This window comes from Naegleria gruberi, assembly GCF_000004985.1.
Source record: "Naegleria gruberi genomic scaffold NAEGRscaffold_64, whole genome shotgun sequence".
Lineage (NCBI taxonomy): Eukaryota > Heterolobosea > Eutetramitea > Acrasida > Naegleriidae > Naegleria > Naegleria gruberi.
The window spans coordinates 114,399-134,975 of record NW_003163263.1 but is presented as its reverse complement, the minus strand read 5'-3'; the positions used below and the strand labels follow the sequence as shown (position 1 = coordinate 134,975).

Genomic DNA, 20,577 nt, shown 5'->3' with positions numbered 1-20,577 from the left:
CACTGCAAAATCAGGAATCTTTTCAAACTTGGAAGTTTGTCTAATTGGGTTGATCTACAAGTACATATTTAGCATTAATTAATCTCATTCTCTAATAAGGAAATTTTTCAAATTTATATAGCTATTTAAATTCTTTACATTAGTCGTAGTGCTTGGAAGAGCGAGAGTTCTTCACCTTCCTCTTCAGAAGGAACACTTTCAAGATCCTCTTCGTCATTGTCATTATCAGAAACTCTCATTGCCTTACTGTTTACATTTGTAGTTGGTGTGAAATCATCTGGATACATGTACTTGACAAATTCCTTTTCCAAATATTCGACAGCAGTGATCACATCTGGTTGTTGACTGTTGAGCCATCCCTTCAACTGTTCTACGTATTGTCTCTCCTTGTATCTGACTTTAATATTCCACAACAAGTCAGAAATGTTTAATATTCCATCAAATTTGGAAGCACCTGATGACTTGGTTCTGTCTATTGGTTTGATATTGTAAGAGGATTGTCTATTGACAGAATTTGCAGAGAAAGACAAGGATGCAAATAATTGCTGCTGTAATTTGACCCATTTTGTGAAAGCAAGTGCAGTAAGTTTGGTAGATTCAACGGTTGATCTTGTTGCAAATTCATTAACCTTTCTAATTAAATCTTCACGTGAATAATAGTAACTGTATATCTTGTAATTCTTCACAAAGAGAGCAAGTAATTGGAATACCAATTGATAAGTTGTTTCGGATTGCTCAACTTCCAAATGTGAAAAGAAGAATTCCAAAACGATTTTCAGATAGGACAAATCCGAAGTGAGATCATCAGGACTACTTGGTCTTGCATTTTGCTGTTGTTGATAGAGTTCCTCTTCGAAAATCCAAGACATGATTCTCATAGTAGCAATACTGGCTTGAATTGAGAGAATTCTTCTCCATCTGTTTTGTTGTTCTTTGGCCTTTTTCTTAGAATCACCTCTGAAAAGTTGAGAATAGCTGGATTGTTGACTTCTCAAGATGCTGACAGAAGTTCTGTGAGAGAGCTTGTTAACAGTTGGTGAGGAAAATCTAGAAAGAGGAACCTTCCTTGGATCGAATGAATCGTCCTTTGAAGCGAATGGGAAAATGAAACTCTTTCTTCCAGTTGTTTCTTTCATAGTGCCAGACTTTTTACCTCTTGGAGAGAGAGCACCATCGGATTGTTCTCTGGAGGATACTGGTTTGAGACTGCTACTTCTTGGAGTTGCCATTGGATGTTGATGTTGATGATAGGGATCTTCATCTTCATCAGCACTGGAATTTCTCGAGTGGGCATATTTGAATAGTTTTGGAACTGATGAGAGAATCTTGATGAATTGCTTCTTTCTCTCCACAGCTTCTTGAGTCCACCACTGTCTGAATACCTTCTTTCTCGTATTGATTAATATGTGTAAAAAGTTGATGAGCATGGTTTGTGCTTCTGGACGTTTGTCTGGTGTATCCTTCAGTGATTTGGAATCTGCTTTAGTGAGCTCCTCATAAGTTTTCCACAAGTCACAAATTATAATAATGAAAGGGAAGTAGAGTGAAGCAATCTTTTGTCTTTCTTCCTTACTTTGGAATCGAGCATCGTATTCGTGTCGGGAGAGTAAAAAGTTAAATGTGATGGCTGCCTTCTCTCTGACCTTGCGTTGTTTGTGGAGAGTGTCGAGGAGGAATCTCTTGATGAAAATGCCAGACAAGTAGTGAGTGTCACACATGTGATAAACAATATAATTACCATTCTTTTTCACATATTGCAAGCAGCTTGAGGTGCTGTATGCAAGACACATGGACAGGAAGTGGTCATAGCAAGAAATTTGTTTCAAGAAGATATTCTTCAGTTCTTGTAAGAGTTCAAATTGTTGATCTTTTGATGGGAGGAATTCATCCAAGAACATTTCAATTTCTGTAATGATAAATCCTCTATCTATCAAATTCATCAATCCACACAAGAATTGTGCATAAGATGAGACAAGGAGCTTGGCAACTGACATGGAGGTAGAATATCTAAACTTGCATTCTTTCACAACTAGTGTTCTCAACTCTGAAAGAAGATCCAAAAGTTGAGAGAATGGTGCAGGAACATCATCTTTCTTCTTACTTAAATGCCTCAAAGGGCTATAAGCACCATATTGTTGATTGAGTAACTTTTGATTATTCATGTAAAGAATTAAAGACTTTTCAATAAGTTGGAAGTAGATAGAACTATTTTCAATGGTAATGCTATCATTTGGCATGTTGATCAAGAATCCGTCATGTGATCCTCCACCTGATATAAAATTGTACACTGAAAAATTGAAATTTTCACCCTTTTTTTCAGCTCGCATCTTTTGTTCCTCATCAAGATTTCTGACATATCTCTTCAACAGTTGTTCAAAAAGAAGACCTGTAGAATCTGGATGATTAACAAAAGCTTCCTTGATATATCTTTCAATATATTGTTTGGTATTTCTTTCAGTCTTTTTGAGCTTATCTAGATATGAGTTGAGTAGACCAAAAGCTCCTGATTGAACATTTGGGAATTGCTTTAGTGTGATCATTAACAGCAATTCATCCACAATTTGGGGCATGTATTGGATGAGATTTCTAAAATCAACAACCTTTTCCAAATTCTTCAACTTTTTAGAAATGTTATTTTGAATTTCAGCCAAATTTTCTCCATAAATACTTTTCATGACTTTGACTACTTCGTTGGCAGAGAAGAATTCGTACAGGTTAATATCAGTGGTGTAAAGTGTTGAAATTGGTTGGAATTCAACCTTGAACTCTCCATTCTTCTTTGTATCTTCGTTAGCCTGCAAGTAGCTCTTTGGGGTAAGTCTCTTATAGATTGGTAAAATAAGATTTCCATGGGTGGCAAGCAGACCATGCTTTCCCAACAACATGTAGTATGAGTGACCAACAACTTGTACATTCTTCTCGTCTCCAGCACAATCCACATTGACAAAAGTAAAGAGTAAATGGTCACCAGAGCCCAATTGTTCTGGTAGTTGCAATTTGAGCTCATCATTGAATTGGGGTGAGGTAGATTGATAAGAAACAGAGCTGAATCCTTCCTTGAAGGTCTTGTTATTCTTCTTGATGAAAACTTGTTCTCCTTCATCACTAATATCTCTATCGTTCCTCTTAAATTTCACAATAATACCAACATTCATATCTTTCAAGAATAAACGACGTTTGAAAGCAGTAGAAAGTGGATAGATATACAAATTGTTACTGTCTGTAAGTGAGCTTCTAAAGTTAGGAGCGAATGTGAACATTTTACACATGTAGGAACCATTGTTATTGCCATTAGTTTGCTTCAAGTAAAACGAAGTAGATTTCAAATCCAAAGTGGCAAATTGGTCATTCAAATCGGTAAGGCTTTCGGCTGCTTTGCTTGAGACAGTTGTTGCTTCGTAGGCTCTGGTAAGCTCACAGTGAAGTTTGAGTGTCATTGGAACTAACTTTTCTTTCTTGACATCTCTCTTTTCAAAGAATTCATAGAAGGAATGTTCATTTCTGACCTCATCCATATAATAGAATGTTTCAATTTCTTTAGGTAAAATCAAATTTCCTTCAAAATCAAAGAGAGGTTCACAAGCCCATGAAACAACTTGTTGATAATTCTTTAAGGTAGGGAAAAGAGTATTGACAGATTTGGTGAACTTTTCCTCTGACAACTTGGATTTACCAGGTTTAATGTAGGCGTCCATGCTGTCAGAACCTTGTAGAGTCTTTGTCACAACAAACAAAACCATGATGTCAGAGTTACTAGAATCAACTTCATAGCCAGCACATCTGCTCTTTTTGACTGAAAGTGGATCATCATCCTCATTGTCTTCACCCAGGAAGATTCTCATTTCTCTAGAGTTGATATCACAACTGAAGGTCTCTGAAATTCTTCTCTTTTGTTTGATATCGATCAAGTACCAATATAAATACAATGGTTCTAGTTGTTTTCCATTGAAATAATCACGGAATAGAATTGGTTGGAAGTTCAAACATTCAATAGAAACATGAACTAGCTCAGGGTTTTTCTTTGCTTTTCCTGAAATTTCCACAGGAGAATCAGTACCATGAGCGTTAGAGGTGAGATGATAGTTTTGTAGGTGACTGTATTCTTCATAAGCTTGAACTTCACCCTCCTCTTCTTCTTCAATAATTATTTTACTCCACTTTTTATCATTTCCATCTCTTCCAATATGATAAGATTTGAGAATGTGCCTGATTGAGTTGGCTCTAATCATTTCCTTAATTCTCTTGTGTGAACAATGGAACTGCTCTTCTGGTGTCAATTTCTCTGCTTCCATTGTTTGGGTAATGATGGCAATATTTGATGAAGGAGGTGGTGATTGTCCAAGTGGATTCTCTGTTGGAGGAGTCATACTCAAAGAATTAGGGGAATGGATAGATGGATATGAGGTAACACTTTCCTTTCTTTCGGCTGCATATTTATCCCCTGGGAACTTGTGATTCATATAGAGTTGAGTGTACAACTTTTGTGAGACGTAAATGGATGAATATTTGCTTGGATGAGTTACTATTGAATTACTAAAGACGAAAACTAGTAATCTTGGGAAATCAATCAAACTATTCTTTTTCCTAACCATAGAATATGATTCCTCAAATGGATAGTTATAAATTTCTCTACAATCATCCAATAAATCCAAACTAAAGAAATATAAATTATAAATGTTATCCTTTTCCATAGGTTGTTGTTGTACTTGAACGGCATCCAAAATTGAGAGTGTAACTTCTCCTTGTTCATCAATCTAAATAATTAGTATTCGAATTAGCAATCTTTACACAATACTTACATATATTTTAGATTCGTCCAATTTGATAATAAATCTAATATCTGTAGTTCTATTAATTTCTTCGATGGCTGTTGCAATTTTGAGCAAAATTTCCAATTTGTCATGAAGGGAGACATATCTTGGATTCGATGGAACAAGATAGGCCTTCAAATTGGTACCTTGAGGTTTGTGGAGGATGTAAATCTCCTCTTGATCTGTTAATTCATCATACGTTGTAAAGTATCCTAGAACTTTAGTAATGTATTGAATATCTCGGAGTTGAATAAGTGTTTTAAATTGATCTTTAGTGACCCTTCTTAATGTTACAGTAGATCCATTCCAAGAATAAAGACCTTCTTTTCCAGGGACTACTTCTGTCAACTCGGTTTCATCAATTCTAAATCTCCAAGGTATCAAATAATCCCAAAAGAATTCATGAGAAGATAATCTCTCCTCTGGATTCTTTTCCAATAACTTAGTAACAACAATATCTATTAATTCCACAAATTTTGAAGGTAATGTTGAATTCATTTTCTAAATGCAATGTTAAAACAAACACATTCGTAAATTATTAATACAAACCTTGTACATATTCTCTCTCATTTTCACTTTGTGTGCAGCATGATTCTCGTTAATCATATCGTTAGTGTTTAAAAGAGCAGCATCCAAGCTGATCAAATAATATATAATACATCCCAGACTCCACATGTCTGTTTTGAGAGAAAAATTACCATTCAAATGATCTGGACTCATCCATCCAAGTGTACCAACAACAGAAACTGCCATAGATTGTTGTATATTCTTAGAAAGTCCAAAATCTCCCAAAGTTACTTTACATGATGTTATTAATTTTCTATTCTTCTTATCAAGTTCCAATGAAGAAATGAAAATATTGTCAGGTTTCAAATCTCTGTGAATAATGCCTTTAGAGTGTGTATATTGAATTGCATCCGTTATTTGAAGAACCATGTCTATAATACACTGTTAAAATATTGTTAGATATTGTTATTAAGAGTATTAATTACTTACGTGTGGTGTAAATGGATTTGTGTCATATTTAGGAGCAAATTTGGTAATAAATGCTGTCATGTCGCCATGAATATACACTGGCATTGTAATCATAATCATTGAATTGAAAATATTCTTTGTTTCGTACAACTTCCATACGGGTATAATTGAAGAATGCTTTAAAACTCTCAAAATATTAAACTGAAAATTACATTAGAATCAATGATGCTAAAGAAACTTACTTCATTCCACAATTGTGCTGAATTTCCTCCAGCATTAATAACCTTCAGAGCCACTCTTTCACCAGTAGTCTTTTCAAGACCTGAAAAAACAGTAGCTTGTCCACCAGTTCCTAGAGATTTCAATTCTGTATACTCTTCAATAATTATTGATTCATTGTTCTTTTCAGTGATTTGTATTGTGAAATCAGTCATTACAATCTTGAATTGATCGTGAGGAAAATATTGACCTCTACGTTGTTGAATTTTAGGTATGGCATGATCGTGAGAATGGCCATGATTGATATGACCACCTTTATAACTTGCCTGTAAATTAAGTGAACTCGTACGATGTGTAACCAATTGATCCACATGATTATCATCAAAAAGTGGTAAAACATCCTGTGAAAATGATTGTGAAAGTGGTTGTTGTGTTCTAGCAGTCAATCTTGCTGGCTCATCTGATGAATCCATAGGACTAGAAATTTTGTGAATTGGAAGGGGAGTCAAGAGATGAGCATGTTGTTGTGGTTGTTGTTGTTTGTTGACTGGTGGTGTATGTGGAGACCAAGGTAGAACAGAAGGTGAAGAAGGTGATGTTGGAGAAATGGTTGATAATTTAATTGTATTAACATCGTCAGTTAATCTGGCAGTGGGTGAAGAAGGCGTACGATTATGAAAACGATTATTATGATTGTGATACTCTGTCAGGTGAAGATTTGACTGATTAGTAGTCAATGCTGATGATGAAGAGGATGAAGAGAAGGATGGTTCCTTGTCTCCTGTTGGTGTTGTTGTTATACTTGTTTTCACTTTGGGAGAGTCAGAGGAGCCTGAATCTTCTTCAGAGGAAGAAGAAGATGAATCGGAGGAGGATGGTGAGTAACCTCGATGATGATTTTGTATATTTTGAATGGGAATAATTGGTACAAGTCGAGGTTTGGCTATTGATCGTTGATTGTTATTGCTAGTCGATGATTCACTAGTAGTAGTAGTATTATTATTTGAATTATTATTATTGGTCAAGTGCAAAGGCTGAATTGTTGATGATGATGAAGAATCACTTGTTGCCGAAGAGAATGAAACTCTCTGATCTTCACTTCCTCGTTTTTCATAAACATGTTGTTGTTGTTGTTGATTTTCCTTCACTAGAATAATTTGATATTGCTGCTGATATTGTTCTTGTCCTCCTCCTACATATTGTTCTTGTTGCTGCTGATTATTTGTTGTTATTTTAGATATTTCTTGTTTGTTATTATTATTGGCGCCAAATATTTCATTATTGTTGTGATTAAAAGAAGAGGAATTATTAGAGGAGGATTTGTTCAGCAGCACTTGAGGCTGATCAACATCGACACCACTACTCTTCCTTCCATTGCCTACAAGATTATCATCATTGGCAGCATCTTCAGGAGCCTTCTCTTCATGTTCCTGTCGATTCGCATTATTACCTGTTTGTCCTTTCGGCGTATTGGGTGTATTGGGTGTTGGCATTGAAAGTGTTAGAATTATATTACCTCCTCCAACAGCACCACCAGCATAACTTCCTCCATTATTGTTATTATTATTACTTTCATTTCTCGCATGTGGTGAAGTATTCCCCTCCGATATCGATAATGATGAAAATAAATTATTATTATTATTTGGCTGATGATGATGATGAAGATTTTGGAGGGAAAGTTTTGTGGATAATGGAGTAGTAGTAGTGGAGGAAATATTGTTGGAAATAGCAGCGCTGCTAGTGGGAGTAGATATTGTATTATTGGAATATTCAGAGGTTTTCAAACAAGTTGTGGATAATGAAATGTCAATATTTGGTTGATTCCTGCAGCTGTCATATGGTGATGACACATGTTGTTCGATAACTCCTCCTTCAACAGCAGTTTTTGTAGTTGTCGCTGCTACTGGGTCAGAGGAGGAAGGAATCATTTTTTTAACTTTTGATGAAGTTTTTAATGGAATGACGTTTGGCAGCTGAAGTAATAGCTTCAATGTTGCAAAGCCAAATGTATATGTGTTGTTGATGTTCGTGTTGCAGAATAGTTAATTGCAACTAATTTATATGGTTAGTGTGGTAATTTTTTTTAACATGGTGATTGTGTTCATGGCTTTTTGATGAGGAAAGTGTGAACATGGATAACGAATATTGTTGTAGTGGCAGAATTGAATCAATATATTGGTTTCTATTGTCGAATAATGAATTCATTGTTGCCAGTGGTGAAGGGAAGACAATCAATTGGATGATTGGCAAGCATACATTTCCACAGGAGCTGTTTGTGGTAATGCTTTCTAATTTAAAAAGATAAAAAATTAAAAAGACTACAGCACCACAGGTTCCCAAGTTGTCTCCAACCTCAGTACTGATGTGGCTCGACGATGCTTAACTTCTCAAATCGGACGGGATGAGGTGCATTCATCGTGATATGGCCGTAGCCATTCATTACCCTAAAATAAGAATTATTAACAATTGAAACGCATCACCAAGCTACCTAGGCTGTTGTCAGTGTTTTGGCAGGACAATGGTTGTATTTCCACCTCCTCAATCAATAATGATCATAATTCTGCTCGTTTAAATAAGAGCACAAATCTGTTGGAATCATTTGATTCTGCGCGCATAATTAAAAGCATAAATTTTGTGTTTAAATTTTGGCTCTCGAAACAAAACTCTAATTCCAAACACAAAAAAACAAATTCACAACTAGTTTTTGAATTTAATTCTATCTGCACTAACAGTTTCCATCGCAATTTAATACAATATGAAATACGTCAATTTGGGTGAAAGTGGTTTGAAGGTTTCTCAACTTTGTTTGGGTTGCATGAGCTTTGGATCTTCCAAGTGGCTTCCATGGGTTTTGGAAGAAGAGGAATCATTGACCATTTTGAAGAAGGCCTGGGATTTGGGCATTAACTTTTTCGACACTGCCAATATTTACAGCAATGGAGAAAGTGAAAGAATTTTGGGCAAGTTCATTAAGGAATTTAACATTCCGAGAGAGGAAATTGTGGTAGCTACCAAAGTTTGTGCACCATTGGATCGTTCTGGTGAACAAAAGCTCATTATGGTTGGTAGTCAAGCCAAGCCGAATACTATGGGCCTTTCCAGAAAGCACATTATGCATGCCGTTGAGGATTCATTACAAAGATTGGGTCTTGATTGTAAGTATTACTTTATTTCAACTCGTACGAAATGAAAAATTCAAACAGACATTGATTTGTACATTATCCATCGTTGGGATGAACAAACACCAATTGAAGAAACCATGGACGCTCTCCATGATTTGGTTAAATCTGGCAAGGTCAGATACATTGGTGCTTCTACTATGTTTGCTTGGCAATTTGCTAAAGCTCAACATTATGCTGAGAAGAAGGGATTGACTAAATTCATTTCCATGCAAAATCTCTACAATCTCATCTATAGAGAAGAGGAGAGAGAAATGAATCCATTGTGTGTTGATCAAGGTGTTTCACTCACACCTTGGGGACCTCTTTCTAATGGAATGTTAGCTCGTGCTCATGAATTTGTCAATGCTGAGGAGAAGGCAACTGAAACTACTGAAAACGGATCCAAGAGACAAAGCACCGATTTTGTTCAATCCTTATTTAAGGACAAGTTGACTGAAGGTGATAAGGAAACTTTGAGAAAAGTTTCTGAGATTGCCAAGAATAGAAATGTTTCTCCAGCTCAAATTGCACTTGCTTGGTTGCTTTCAAAGCCTGGGGTTGTAAGTCCGGTAATTGGTGCAACAAAGGCTATTAATGTTGAGCTCAATGTTCAAGCATTGGAAATTCAATTGACTGAAGAGGAGAAGAAGAGTTTGGAAGGAGCCTACTCTGCAAAGGATGTTCAAGGAATGTTCAAATTGAATTAATTGACCAATACGTTCAAAATAAAAAAATTTTTATGACGAACTGAAGCAGATAATTCTCAAATCATTTGTGATTGGTTCCAGGAAGTACAAAACGAGTCTTTATTCCTTGTTCGGTACTTTCATATTTCTCTTATTAAAGTAGCTGATTGGATCACCCCATTCATCTAAAATCAATTGCTTGTTAGACCATTTAACACGATCTGTTAAACATCTCTTACATTCTTCCTTAGTATCATCAATACAAGGTTTTCCTTGATAGAGTTGATAATTGACACGATACTTGGTTGGTGTAATAATAGGCATGACCATATTGGCACCAGAACTTAAAGCTATTTCTCTACCAGCTGGATTGATGGCTTGAAGAGCTGTTGTTGCAGAAATATTAGCTTCAGGAATTAAAATTCTTGCCAGGGCAGTCATCTTCAGAGCCAATCTGAATAGAACTCTGTTATATTCCTTCTTTTCTGCTTCATTCATGTGACCATATTGCTCCATCCAAATCTTTCCAATTGGTGTTCCTTCTTGAACAATGTATGGTCCCATACCAATCATATCAGCTCCAATTTTTCTAAAGAAGAGTAAATCGTCTGCCAAATCTTGAACTGTTTGATTTGGAATCATAATCATTACACCAGTACCAGTTTGATATCCAATATCCATTAGAGTTTCCAAGCACTTCTTTCGTTCTTCCCATACGTGATTTTCATCGTTAGGATGGAGTTTAGAGTAGAGTTCTGGATTGGATGTTTCAATTCTTAGGAGATATCTGTGAGCACCAGCATCATATAATCTCTGATAAGATTCTCTACTCAATTCACCAACACCGAGAGCAATACCAAGTCCCTTATTCCATTCACCTGGACCTCCTCCACCTGTACGTTTCTTAATTTCACGAATGACATCGACTAACATTGAGATTCTTCCTTCTGTATTCAATTCACCAGATTGTAACATGATGGATCCAAAATGATTTTCATAGGCCCAAATAGCTTGTTCTATTATTTCTTCTTTTGGCATTGTATATCTTGGTACTTGCATATGTTTTCTAATACCACAATAATTGCAGTCCTTCTGACAAACATTTGAAAATTCAATAATACCTCTAAAGTAAACCTTTGAGCCATAAATTGATTCAGTAATTGAATTGGCATAGTCAAAGAGAGCTCTTTGTTCCTCATGATCCTCAATATTTAAAACATTTACAATTTGTTCCTTTGTTAATTCCACAGGTTTTCCAAGTTCTGGTTTCACTCCAAAATACTTTTCCAATACTAAAATTCTCTGTTCGAGTGGTTTTTGAAGATAATTTACAGTTCTTGCTCTTTTCATTTTACGTTCAGCAGCTTTTGGATCAGAATTGGCTGATGATGCTGTTGCAACTTGCTCACCCATTGCTCCCAAATCAACTTCTGTAGGTATTGGAGGTTCTTTAATATTGATAATTGTCTTTTTAGGAGTAGGTAACAGTTCATCCTCCATCAAATCATGATGATGATGATCATGGTGGTGGTCGCCATGTTGTTGTATCAAAGAAGTAGAAAAGTTATTTCTCATCAACAATTGATTCGGAACAAACTTCAATTCCGAAATCAATGATGCTGCTTTAAAGTTGATACCACCACTCTTGGACGATCTTAGAAGTGTCGTGGCTGATTTTTTCAATCCCTTCATCATGAACTATTTTACGAAAAGATGAGATTGAATTTTCGCTTTTGTTTTTTTTTGCTATTTTTTTTTCTTAATTTTTTCCAAAATAGTTCTCAATGCAAAACAATGACTTTTAAGCAAAGATGTATTCATTGGATGATGAAACTCTAAGAGATTCTTTCAACTATTGATTCTCTCACTTGAAAAAGGTCTCAATACACAACTCTATGATTCTTACCTCATTTCCTTTTTGGTTCCTCATCTTTTTTTTTGTATTGAATCAGGCACTAATTTGGTGGAGAATCTTTTCGTCAGCACAAGCGAAAAACTCTTCTTTGTCATCTATTAGACAACAATAGAAAAAATTAAAACAAAACACAATTCAAAACAAATTTGAGTTTTTCATTAGCCAAATATCAACACAACAACTTGAAAAACACAAATATCACCTTGTACATACAATTTCATACAAAAAAAACATCCGAGTAGAAAAGATGAAGAGTTTAGCTAGATTGGCTGCTAATGGTGGAAGAAGATCAGGTCTTTTGAGTAGTTGTGCTGTTACTAATGGTAGTAGTGCTTCATTGTTATCTGCATCAAAGAATTTCCATACATCCATTAAATCACAAGCTAGGTGGTCCGTAGAAAGAGAACCAGAAACCTTGAAACAACTTCCAGATCCAACCAAAATTATTGATGAAAAACTTATTCATCAAATGATGGAAGAAACAAAGGAAAAAGCCAAAGATCATGAACACGTTCGACAAATTTTGAAGAGAGCTAGAGATCAAGCCTTGCTCAAATCACCACTTCTCCGAAATAAGAAGAATGGTGGAGAAGTTGAATCACAAAGTTGTGAAACCATTCCTAAAGATGAATATATTCAAGGATTGTCACTTGAAGATACTGCAACCTTGTTGAATATTCCAGAGGAAGAAACTGATATTCTCAACAGTTTATATACAACAGCTTTTTATATTAAGGAATTAATTTACGGAAACAGAATTGTTTTGTTTGCACCACTGTATACTAGTAATTATTGTGTTGGAAGTTGTTTATATTGTGGATACAGAGGATCTAATAAGGAAATGCCAAGATCAGCCCTCTCTGATGAAGAAGTCATTAGAGAAGTTGAAGCTTTACAAAAACAAGGTCACAAGAGAATTTTAATGTTGTGCGGAGAAAGTCCAAAGTATACATTTGAAGATTTTATGAGACAATTGCAAGTTGCTGCTGATGTCAAGACTGAACCTCATGGTGATGTGAGAAGAATCAATGTTGAAATTCCTCAATTGAGTGTTTCTGATTTTAGAAGATTGAAGGCAACCAACAAGGTCGGAACATACATCTTGTTCCAAGAAACTTATCATCGTCAAACACACAAGGAAATGCATCCATTTGGTACTAAAGGACAATACTACGACAGATTGCAAACCATGGATAAGGCCTTCGTGACTGGATTGGATGATGTTGGTATTGGTGCTTTGTTTGGTTTATATGACTATAGATTCGAGGTGTTGGCAATGTTGCAACATGCTAACCATTTGAGTGATGTTTGGAATGCTGGCCCACACACCATCTCAGTTCCAAGACTGAAACCAGCATCTGGCTCTGAGGTTTCTGTTCATGTTCCAAACCTTGTCAGTGATGCTCAATTCAAAAAATTGGTTGCTGTATTGAGATGTTCAGTTCCATACACTGGTATGATTCTCTCCACAAGAGAAAATCCAGATATGAGAAGAGAATTGCTTTCTCTTGGTATTTCACAAATGTCTGCTGGATCCAACACTGCAGTTGGTGGTTATGAAAAGAAGGAAGACGAGCGTGATGACTACTCTATGGGTCAATTCTCATTAGGTGATCACAGAAATACTGGTGAAGTTATTCGTGAATTATTGGAAACTGGATACATGCCAAGCTTCTGTACTGCTTGTTACAGAATGAATCGTACTGGTGAAAAGTTTATGAAGATTGCCAAGAAGGGTGACATTCAAAATATGTGTCATCCTAACAGTATCATGACACTTGCTGAATACTTGCATGACTATGCCGATGAAAAAACTCAAACTGTTGGTTGGAACAGAATTGAAGAAGAACAAAAGAACATTCCATCTGAAGCCAAGAGAAAGTCACTCAAGAAGAACCTTGAAAGAATTGCTGAAGGTGTCAGAGATATTTACTATTAAATAAATCATTCGAACAATATTATTAACCCTTACTTAACAAAGGTAAATTCAATTCACACGTTTCTTCAAGCTCAAGAAAATCACATGAAAACCCTCATCGGAAAGAATAATATTCAATTCAATTGGTAGGAGGTCTTGGTTATGATATGAAATTGACCATTTGTATAATCGAATACTGTAGAAATCAATTGATTAAGCTGGTTACCGTTCCTCACATGATGCCAAATTGCTCTGAAACGAGGATTTACAGATTGAGAAATTGTTCCTTCTTCTTTTCATGATGAAACTGAAGTTTGATTGTGATTATCATCATGATTGCTATTGTAAAAATCTTAATTAGTACGTGCTCAATAACTGAAATTCTTGGCGTGATAATTCAATAGGGCGCAGGAATATTTATGCTCGTTGTAACATTTTACAATAAAGGTAAAAGAGAAACATAGAAAATAGCAAAATCAAAAAATGGCAGAAATCCCAACCACACAAAAACAATATCGTCTACAACATTTTGAAGGCACACATGGTCTTACTCTCTTCCCTTCAGAACCAGTAGAAACTCCCCAAAGAAAACAAGTCCTTGTTCGTTTACATGCAGCCAGTCTCAACTTTAGAGACATTCTCATCTCGAGAGGTCAATTTGGAAGTTTCTCCTTCCCACCAGGATTAATTCCACTCTCAGATGGAGCTGGACAAGTAGTTGCCTTGGGAGATGAAGTAACTTCCTTTCAAATTGGTGATCGTGTATGTGGAACCTTCTTTGAAACTTGGCAAGATGGTCCTATCACTCCTGACAATGTCTCTCGTGCTCTTGGTGCTACTGTACCAGGAGTCTTGGCTCAATATCGTGTCTTTGAAGAGAGTGCTTTGATCAAGTTTCCTTCTCATTTGAGTTATGAACAAGCTTCAACCTTACCATGTGCTGCAGTCACTGCATGGAGTGCTCTCAATGAGAATGGTGTCAAGGCAGGCCCAGGCGAAACTGTTCTCATTATTGGAACTGGTGGTGTCTCTCTGTTTGGTCTTCAATTTGCAGTAAGAGCTGGTTGCCAAGTTATGGTACTGTCCTCCAGTGATGAAAAGTTAAAACTCGCTCAATCTCTTGGTGCTTCTTTTTTAATTAATTATAAGAAACATCCAGATTGGGAAATTAAGGTGAGAGAAATTACTAACGGAAAAGGTGTCGATCATGTGTTGGAAGTTGGTGGAGAGGGCACTTTGAATCGTTCACTGGATGCTGTGCGTTTGGGAGGGCATGTCCATATTATTGGTGTTTTGGCCAAGTCTGCTGGAACCTGTAGTGGATTTGGAGAGAAGGTTCTCTATAGTTCGGTCCAGATGAGGGGAATTTATATTGGATCGAGAGGTGTGTTTGAGAGGATGAACAAGTCCATTGAAATTAATGAAATTAAACCTGTTGTAGATAGGGTGTTTGACTTTGAGAATGTAAAAGAAGCTTTTGAGTATTTGGCTAGTGGAAAGCACTTTGGAAAGGTTGTAATCAGAATTGACTAGATTGTTAGCTTTACCATTAATAAAATATGACAATACTGGTTAATAATTGTTTTATTGAGAAGGTTGTGGACGAAGCTTTGAACGAAGAGGTCTCAAAAGTGAGCGAAGTGGTCTAACGTGGCCTTGTCCTGGATGAGTTGAAGCAGTTGGCCTAACTGGATGTGCTGGATGAACACGTGCTGAGGCATGCGGAGTTGGATGAACAGGTCTTGGAGAACGTGTTGGCTTTTGCTTTTGGCTTTCAACAAGAAGAGCCAAGAAGAGGAAGAAAATGAGGAAAGTGAGGAGAATACAGGACTTTTTCATTGTTGTGTGGATTTGATTTTTTTGGTGTGGAATACATTCAGTTTGGAATTAAAGATATGGACTGTGATGTAGCAATGTTAATAAATGGAAAAAGGCTGAGAAAGTGAATTAGGCAGTTCTGGAAATTTTTTCCAATTGCTGACAAAAAGATGATAAGGATTGTTGTTCTAATGGGCAAAAGGTTACAGCGAGCGGGGCTTGAACCCGCGACCTTAAGCGTGTTAGGCTTCCTAACCAACTGATCTATCGCGAAATGAATATCGATATGTTTATTTATCACATTTACCTCTTAAATAGGCTTGCCATTTTACCACAGAATTGACTTGAAACACAATTGAATTTGCTTGTAAATTTTCGGTTTGGATAGATGGTTGAGGTGGGATACTTGTTTCACCCTTATTTCCTTCTCGATAAGGAGGTGGTTGAGAATTCACACAAACCAAAAATAAAATTAACATGCATACTAACAAAACAATGGTAAGCCTTCTCATGGTTTTGAGTGGAAAACACGGTGTGGTACAATTCTCGAAGGTTTTTTTAAAAGATTTCAAAGTAATAACCACACCTTTCAGTGCCAATAATAACCATGATATCAAGGTTTCGTTTTAAGATTTTTGCTTTTTGAAGAAATTGGACAATAAAGGAAGGGTCAGATATAAGATTTTGAGTATCTGATGTTATTAATTGATAAATTAGGAAGGATAACAAGTTAATCAGTCAATTGTTAAAGGCAGAGTGGATGAAGCACCTTGTCTGTATTGAACTCTATAATAACGTTAATAATATACTGAAATATTGGACTTTCGAAAATTCATATTGATTATCCAATTGGAATATAGAATGTTATGATATTAAGATTACAAACGTCATCAATCTCTCTCTTCCAAAGTTTACAAAAAAAAACAAATTAAAAAAATGTCTCAATTTAAAAGCCGTCTCGGAACTCTCATCACAAAGAGTGGAGGAATTGTTGAAGATGATTTATTTGTCATTAAACCAGGAGTGATGATCACCGAAGTTACACAAAATACCGAAGAAGCAAAAGAATTGTATGAAGCAATGCATTGTAATCATGGTGATGATTATTTGCAATCGGCCGAATTTAAAGGTAGAATTACATACTTGAGCTTTAAAGATCAACCAATAACTCAAGAGGAGAGTTTGAATTTTCACGATCGTATGATCAATGAAGCTAAACACTTGTCAATCTATGCTGGTACTCATGTTACATTCTTGATTGCTGGTTGTACAGTGGAAACTTGTTTGGAATTGTGTGCTCATAAGGAGGCAACCATTGCTCGTCTTACTTCCTCCAAGACAATGGCCATGTGTGAGAATTTTTATCGTGTTCAAGGAGAAAGCAAGGAAATCCAAAAAAAGATGATTAGAGATTTTTTGAAATTGAGAGAGGAAAATAAGCAATTTTGGGATAAGAAGGGTGTCAATAATGAAATGTTAAATACCGAATTCTTTAATATGCTCAATTTGGGTTGTAAATGCAATGCATTGACATTCACTATCAGTATCAAAGATTTACACAAATTGCTTATTGGAAGAATGACATCTTTTGGAAACGAAACTGAAGTTCAAGAAATTTGCTCATTAATGTGTGAACTTGCTCACCAAAGATATCCATTAATTATTAGAGAGCCAGCTTTCTATAGAAAATTGGATGATAACGGAGCCAAATTAAATATTAATTAAATTATTGATTGTAGAATTATTGTATTATGTTAATAAAATTCAGATTACAAGAGCTTTTTAATTGCCTCAAATACTTCCTCTGGAGAAGGAGTGGCATCAATCTTGTGAGAGATTTCTTCTGGGAACCAATCAAATGCTTGATCCATTTCGTCATGATAAACCTTAACTCTAATCTTGGCCTTTTCTTCATTATCAGTTGCACGCTTAACCAACCGTTCTCTGATTTCTTCAGTAGGAGGTAAGAACTTGCTGTGATAGATTGCTCCAGTCAATGGGTCAGTAATACGACCACACTGTCTCTCTATGGCTGTATCATCGTCCAAAGTGAGGAAAATGACACCTGTCACATTAAGACGATTGGCTCTGACAAATTCGAGATTTGAAGTAGTTCTTGGATATCCATCAAGAATCCAACCCTTAGTCTTGCAATCTTCTTTGAGGATTCTATCCAAGAAAATTGGATTAATCAACTCATCAGGCAACAAACCACCAGTGTTAATGATGGCTTCACACTTTTTACCAAGCTCTGTTTGTTTAGAGATAACTTCTCTAACCAAATCACCTGTTGAAATATGAACGAGTCCATACTTTTCAGCAATCAACTTGGATTGAGTGCCCTTTCCGCAACCTGGTAAACCCATAATAATAATTCTGTGTGGAATCTTGAAGAGTCTCTTGTAGACATTCGAAAGAGAATCATAGTAGGATTTGTTTTCATCATAGAAAACGTAGCAAGGTTCAAACATTGGATAAATTTCCTTATAGGTGGAAGCATCATCATAGGTAATCATATTCTTTTGGGCCAACAAATCAACATAGGCTCCAAAGAAAGTCTCTGCATTCTCAATTTCATCAATTGTCATTGTTTTGGTCTTGGCCTTTTCCTTAATAAACTTGAGAATACCATCGCGATAGATGGATGATTCTGGAGTTTCAAAGGCAGAAAAGATTGCCAATTGACCACACATGTAACGAACAAAAGTATTGAAATTTCTACGCTCTTCTGGTAAAACTTCAATTGTATCCTTTTCAAATACTGGCTTGACCATTTCTTGCCACACAGTTTCAAATACAATATCTACAATTTCATCAGTGTGAAGAGAAGTGAGCTCAGATGGAGTGTAATTTTCCATGTGTGCAATAAACTCATCAATGGTAAGGAATCTGATTTCTGGAGTATAGTGGCGAACATGTTCAACACTGTCCCACCACTTTTTAATCTCCTCCTTTCTAGTTTCCATATTTTGATAATTGTTTGCATTCCACTTGTAATCTTCAACAAAGAATGGTACAAATCTAATGAAAATTTTCAATAAAATATCAAATCGTTCAATACTTACTTGTCCTTGAATGTCTTTAAAGCTTCTGTAGAGGCTATAGCTTTGAATTTGGTGTCATTTCCCTTGAGGGCAAGATCAACATTGGCTCTAATCAATTTTTCCAAAGTTGGAACAATACCATCCCTATCAAAATCCAAATTAGAACTGGAATAGAGAGGATAAATCTTTCTGGAATCAAAGTCATACTCAATACCTTGCATTTTCAATGCATGAATAAATAAAACGTCTGCCATCATCATGGTAACTGCCTCACTAATCATTCTGAAAGCAATATATACAAGCTTTTGCAATTCAGTAGATTCATAACCAGTATAAATCAATTCAAGAATGCAAAAATGTCCACAGTCATGCATTTGGAATGTAGTTTCATGAATTGGATCCCTCTTTGAAACGAGTGGAAGTGCTGGATTAAGAAGAGTTGAAAAGTAATTATTTTCTCTTCTATTCTTTGAAGACTTGAATACCAAACCATCATTGACAACAGTTTTCCAAACATTGGTAATCTTGTACTTTCTAGTTGACTCATTATTGTACAAATTATGTCCTTCAAAATATGTCAAGACACTCTTTCTAAAATCAATAGTTCTCTCAGTAATATTTTGTGGAGTAAAATTCAAATCCTTTCTCTTGGAATAGTAGAATCTTTCCTTGATATATTCTGAAATAGCCATATCACGAGAGGAAATCTTCGAGCCACCTGATTCAATTTGATCCAAATTACTCTTACCAGAGTATAAATTAACAAATACATCATCCCAACCAAATACAGTCTTTCTCAACAAGTTTGGCTTCTTTCTTGATAAATCAATAAATCCATACTGAACATTCTTGAAAACCTTCTTGACAAGAGCATCCTTTTCCTTATTCAATTGCCAAACTGTCAACTCTGTACTACTTTCTACCAATTCCAAATGTTCCAATTTAGCCCTTTCACTTGTTCCCTTCTTGAACAAATCCATCTGATCACAAATAAAACAAATAGCAGATGTATTTTGTTGTAAAAACTCCAACTTTTTCTGATCAGTATCAAAATCCTTCGGATCACGAATGACTACCCTAACACCATATCGATCAAAATTACGAACATATTCTGGCAATTTGAGTGGATTTGTGGAGAGCAAATAAATAGATCGGATTGAAGACATTTTTTTGGGTGGTTTTTGATTTCTGTGGTGATGAGGAGGAGTTCATCACGAAGAAAAGTTGGCAAGTGTTGCATGTTCATTATGCTCTAGGATACTCAACTTGGAAAATGTAACTTCATATAAAATTGCATTGATAGGAACAAATAATAATAATTGAAAGGTTACTCAAGTTTGATTATAAAATTCTCTAATCGTTGCAATCTTTTTAATAATCTTTTGTAGCTCAACATAAACATGTCAACGGGGTAAAATTTAATGTCCTGTGAGAATAGTTAAATATTTGATTTCCATTAAGGTTTAACATTCTGAGGAGTTTGACTATGGACACACCAATTATTGTTGTAAAATCTCATCACCCATTACACCATGTATTTATTTGGAGTGATTTTTATTTTCCTTCTTTAGACTGCTTTATTACAATAGTTGGAAAAATCGTCTTCTCTATTTGACCCTTCCTTAATGCACATTCTGTTGCTTTTATTCTTTTAACATCAAAGCAGTAACAACATGATGATGAAGATCACACCAAGCAAAGATAAGCAGAATTGCAATGTGGATGACCTTCACATGTGTGCATTGTTTCATCTCTAGCCATTCTGGGAATGCAAAAAAGAGCAATTTTTCAGCAAAGTTCTAGCAACTTCTTCCTCCATTCAAAAATACCACAAAAATGACAAGTTTTTTAGCCTTAAAAAAAAAATAGCAAAAACTCTAAGGAAAGACACTGTGTGGCAGTGAAACAAGTTGAAACTCTGTAGTAATTGTGTAGCGTTTTGACGTTGATTGGCAGGTTACGGGATTGTTAAGTAGAACCTGCAAGCAAGAATTGTGATATTGAATATTTGTATATAATTATTGTCATAA

The 20,577-nt window shown here is 35.7% G+C and overlaps 6 protein-coding genes and 1 non-coding gene across 7 annotated transcripts; 3 read left to right on the top strand and 4 right to left on the bottom strand.

The window, feature by feature from the left end:
* Nucleotides 1-96: 96 nt before the first annotated feature.
* NAEGRDRAFT_81641 (uncharacterized protein) lies at nt 97-7,933 on the bottom strand (the record flags this gene model as incomplete). Its single annotated transcript, XM_002671046.1, has 5 exons — nt 97-4,754; nt 4,800-5,312; nt 5,361-5,759; nt 5,808-5,987; nt 6,029-7,933. 5 exons carry the CDS (start codon nt 7,931-7,933, stop codon nt 135-137), a joined length of 7,617 nt encoding a protein of 2,538 aa, XP_002671092.1. The 3' UTR covers nt 97-134.
* Nucleotides 7,934-8,760: 827 nt separating this feature from the next.
* Nucleotides 8,761-9,873, top strand: NAEGRDRAFT_73869 (uncharacterized protein; the record flags this gene model as incomplete). Its single annotated transcript, XM_002671094.1, has 2 exons — nt 8,761-9,160; nt 9,209-9,873. 2 exons carry the CDS (start codon nt 8,761-8,763, stop codon nt 9,871-9,873), a joined length of 1,065 nt encoding a protein of 354 aa, XP_002671140.1.
* An 83-nt stretch (nt 9,874-9,956) lies between these two features.
* Nucleotides 9,957-11,599, bottom strand: NAEGRDRAFT_81640 ([Fe] hydrogenase maturation protein). Its single transcript, XM_002671045.1, has one exon. It carries the CDS (start codon nt 11,545-11,547, stop codon nt 9,973-9,975), a length of 1,575 nt encoding a protein of 524 aa, XP_002671091.1. The 5' UTR covers nt 11,548-11,599; the 3' UTR covers nt 9,957-9,972.
* Nucleotides 11,600-11,884: 285 nt separating this feature from the next.
* Nucleotides 11,885-13,728, top strand: NAEGRDRAFT_81639 ([Fe]-hydrogenase maturation protein HydG). The gene has a single exon (XM_002671093.1). It carries the CDS (start codon nt 12,015-12,017, stop codon nt 13,704-13,706), a length of 1,692 nt encoding a protein of 563 aa, XP_002671139.1. The 5' UTR covers nt 11,885-12,014; the 3' UTR covers nt 13,707-13,728.
* A 440-nt stretch (nt 13,729-14,168) lies between these two features.
* NAEGRDRAFT_73866 (uncharacterized protein) lies at nt 14,169-15,218 on the top strand (the record flags this gene model as incomplete). The annotated part of the gene is made up of 1 exon (XM_002671092.1): nt 14,169-15,218. The coding sequence occupies one exon, from the start codon at nt 14,169-14,171 to the stop codon at nt 15,216-15,218; it is 1,050 nt and encodes a 349-aa protein (XP_002671138.1).
* Nucleotides 15,219-15,706: 488 nt separating this feature from the next.
* NAEGRDRAFT_t671 lies at nt 15,707-15,777 on the bottom strand. The gene has a single exon. It is a non-coding gene; the product is annotated as a tRNA-Leu (tRNA).
* A 1,445-nt stretch (nt 15,778-17,222) lies between these two features.
* NAEGRDRAFT_59535 (adenylate kinase) lies at nt 17,223-19,713 on the bottom strand (the record flags this gene model as incomplete). The annotated part of the gene is made up of 2 exons (XM_002671044.1): nt 17,223-18,524; nt 18,755-19,713. 2 exons carry the CDS (start codon nt 19,711-19,713, stop codon nt 17,273-17,275), a joined length of 2,211 nt encoding a protein of 736 aa, XP_002671090.1. The 3' UTR covers nt 17,223-17,272.
* Between the last annotated feature and the right edge of the window lie 864 nt (nt 19,714-20,577).

Excerpts from the sequence above, each read along its gene's own strand:
- NAEGRDRAFT_81639 (XM_002671093.1), top strand. The coding sequence starts at position 12,015 with ATGAAGAGTTTAGCTAGATTGGCTGCTAATGGTGGAAGAAGATCAGGT.
- NAEGRDRAFT_81640 (XM_002671045.1), bottom strand. The coding sequence starts at position 11,547 with ATGATGAAGGGATTGAAAAAATCAGCCACGACACTTCTAAGATCGTCC.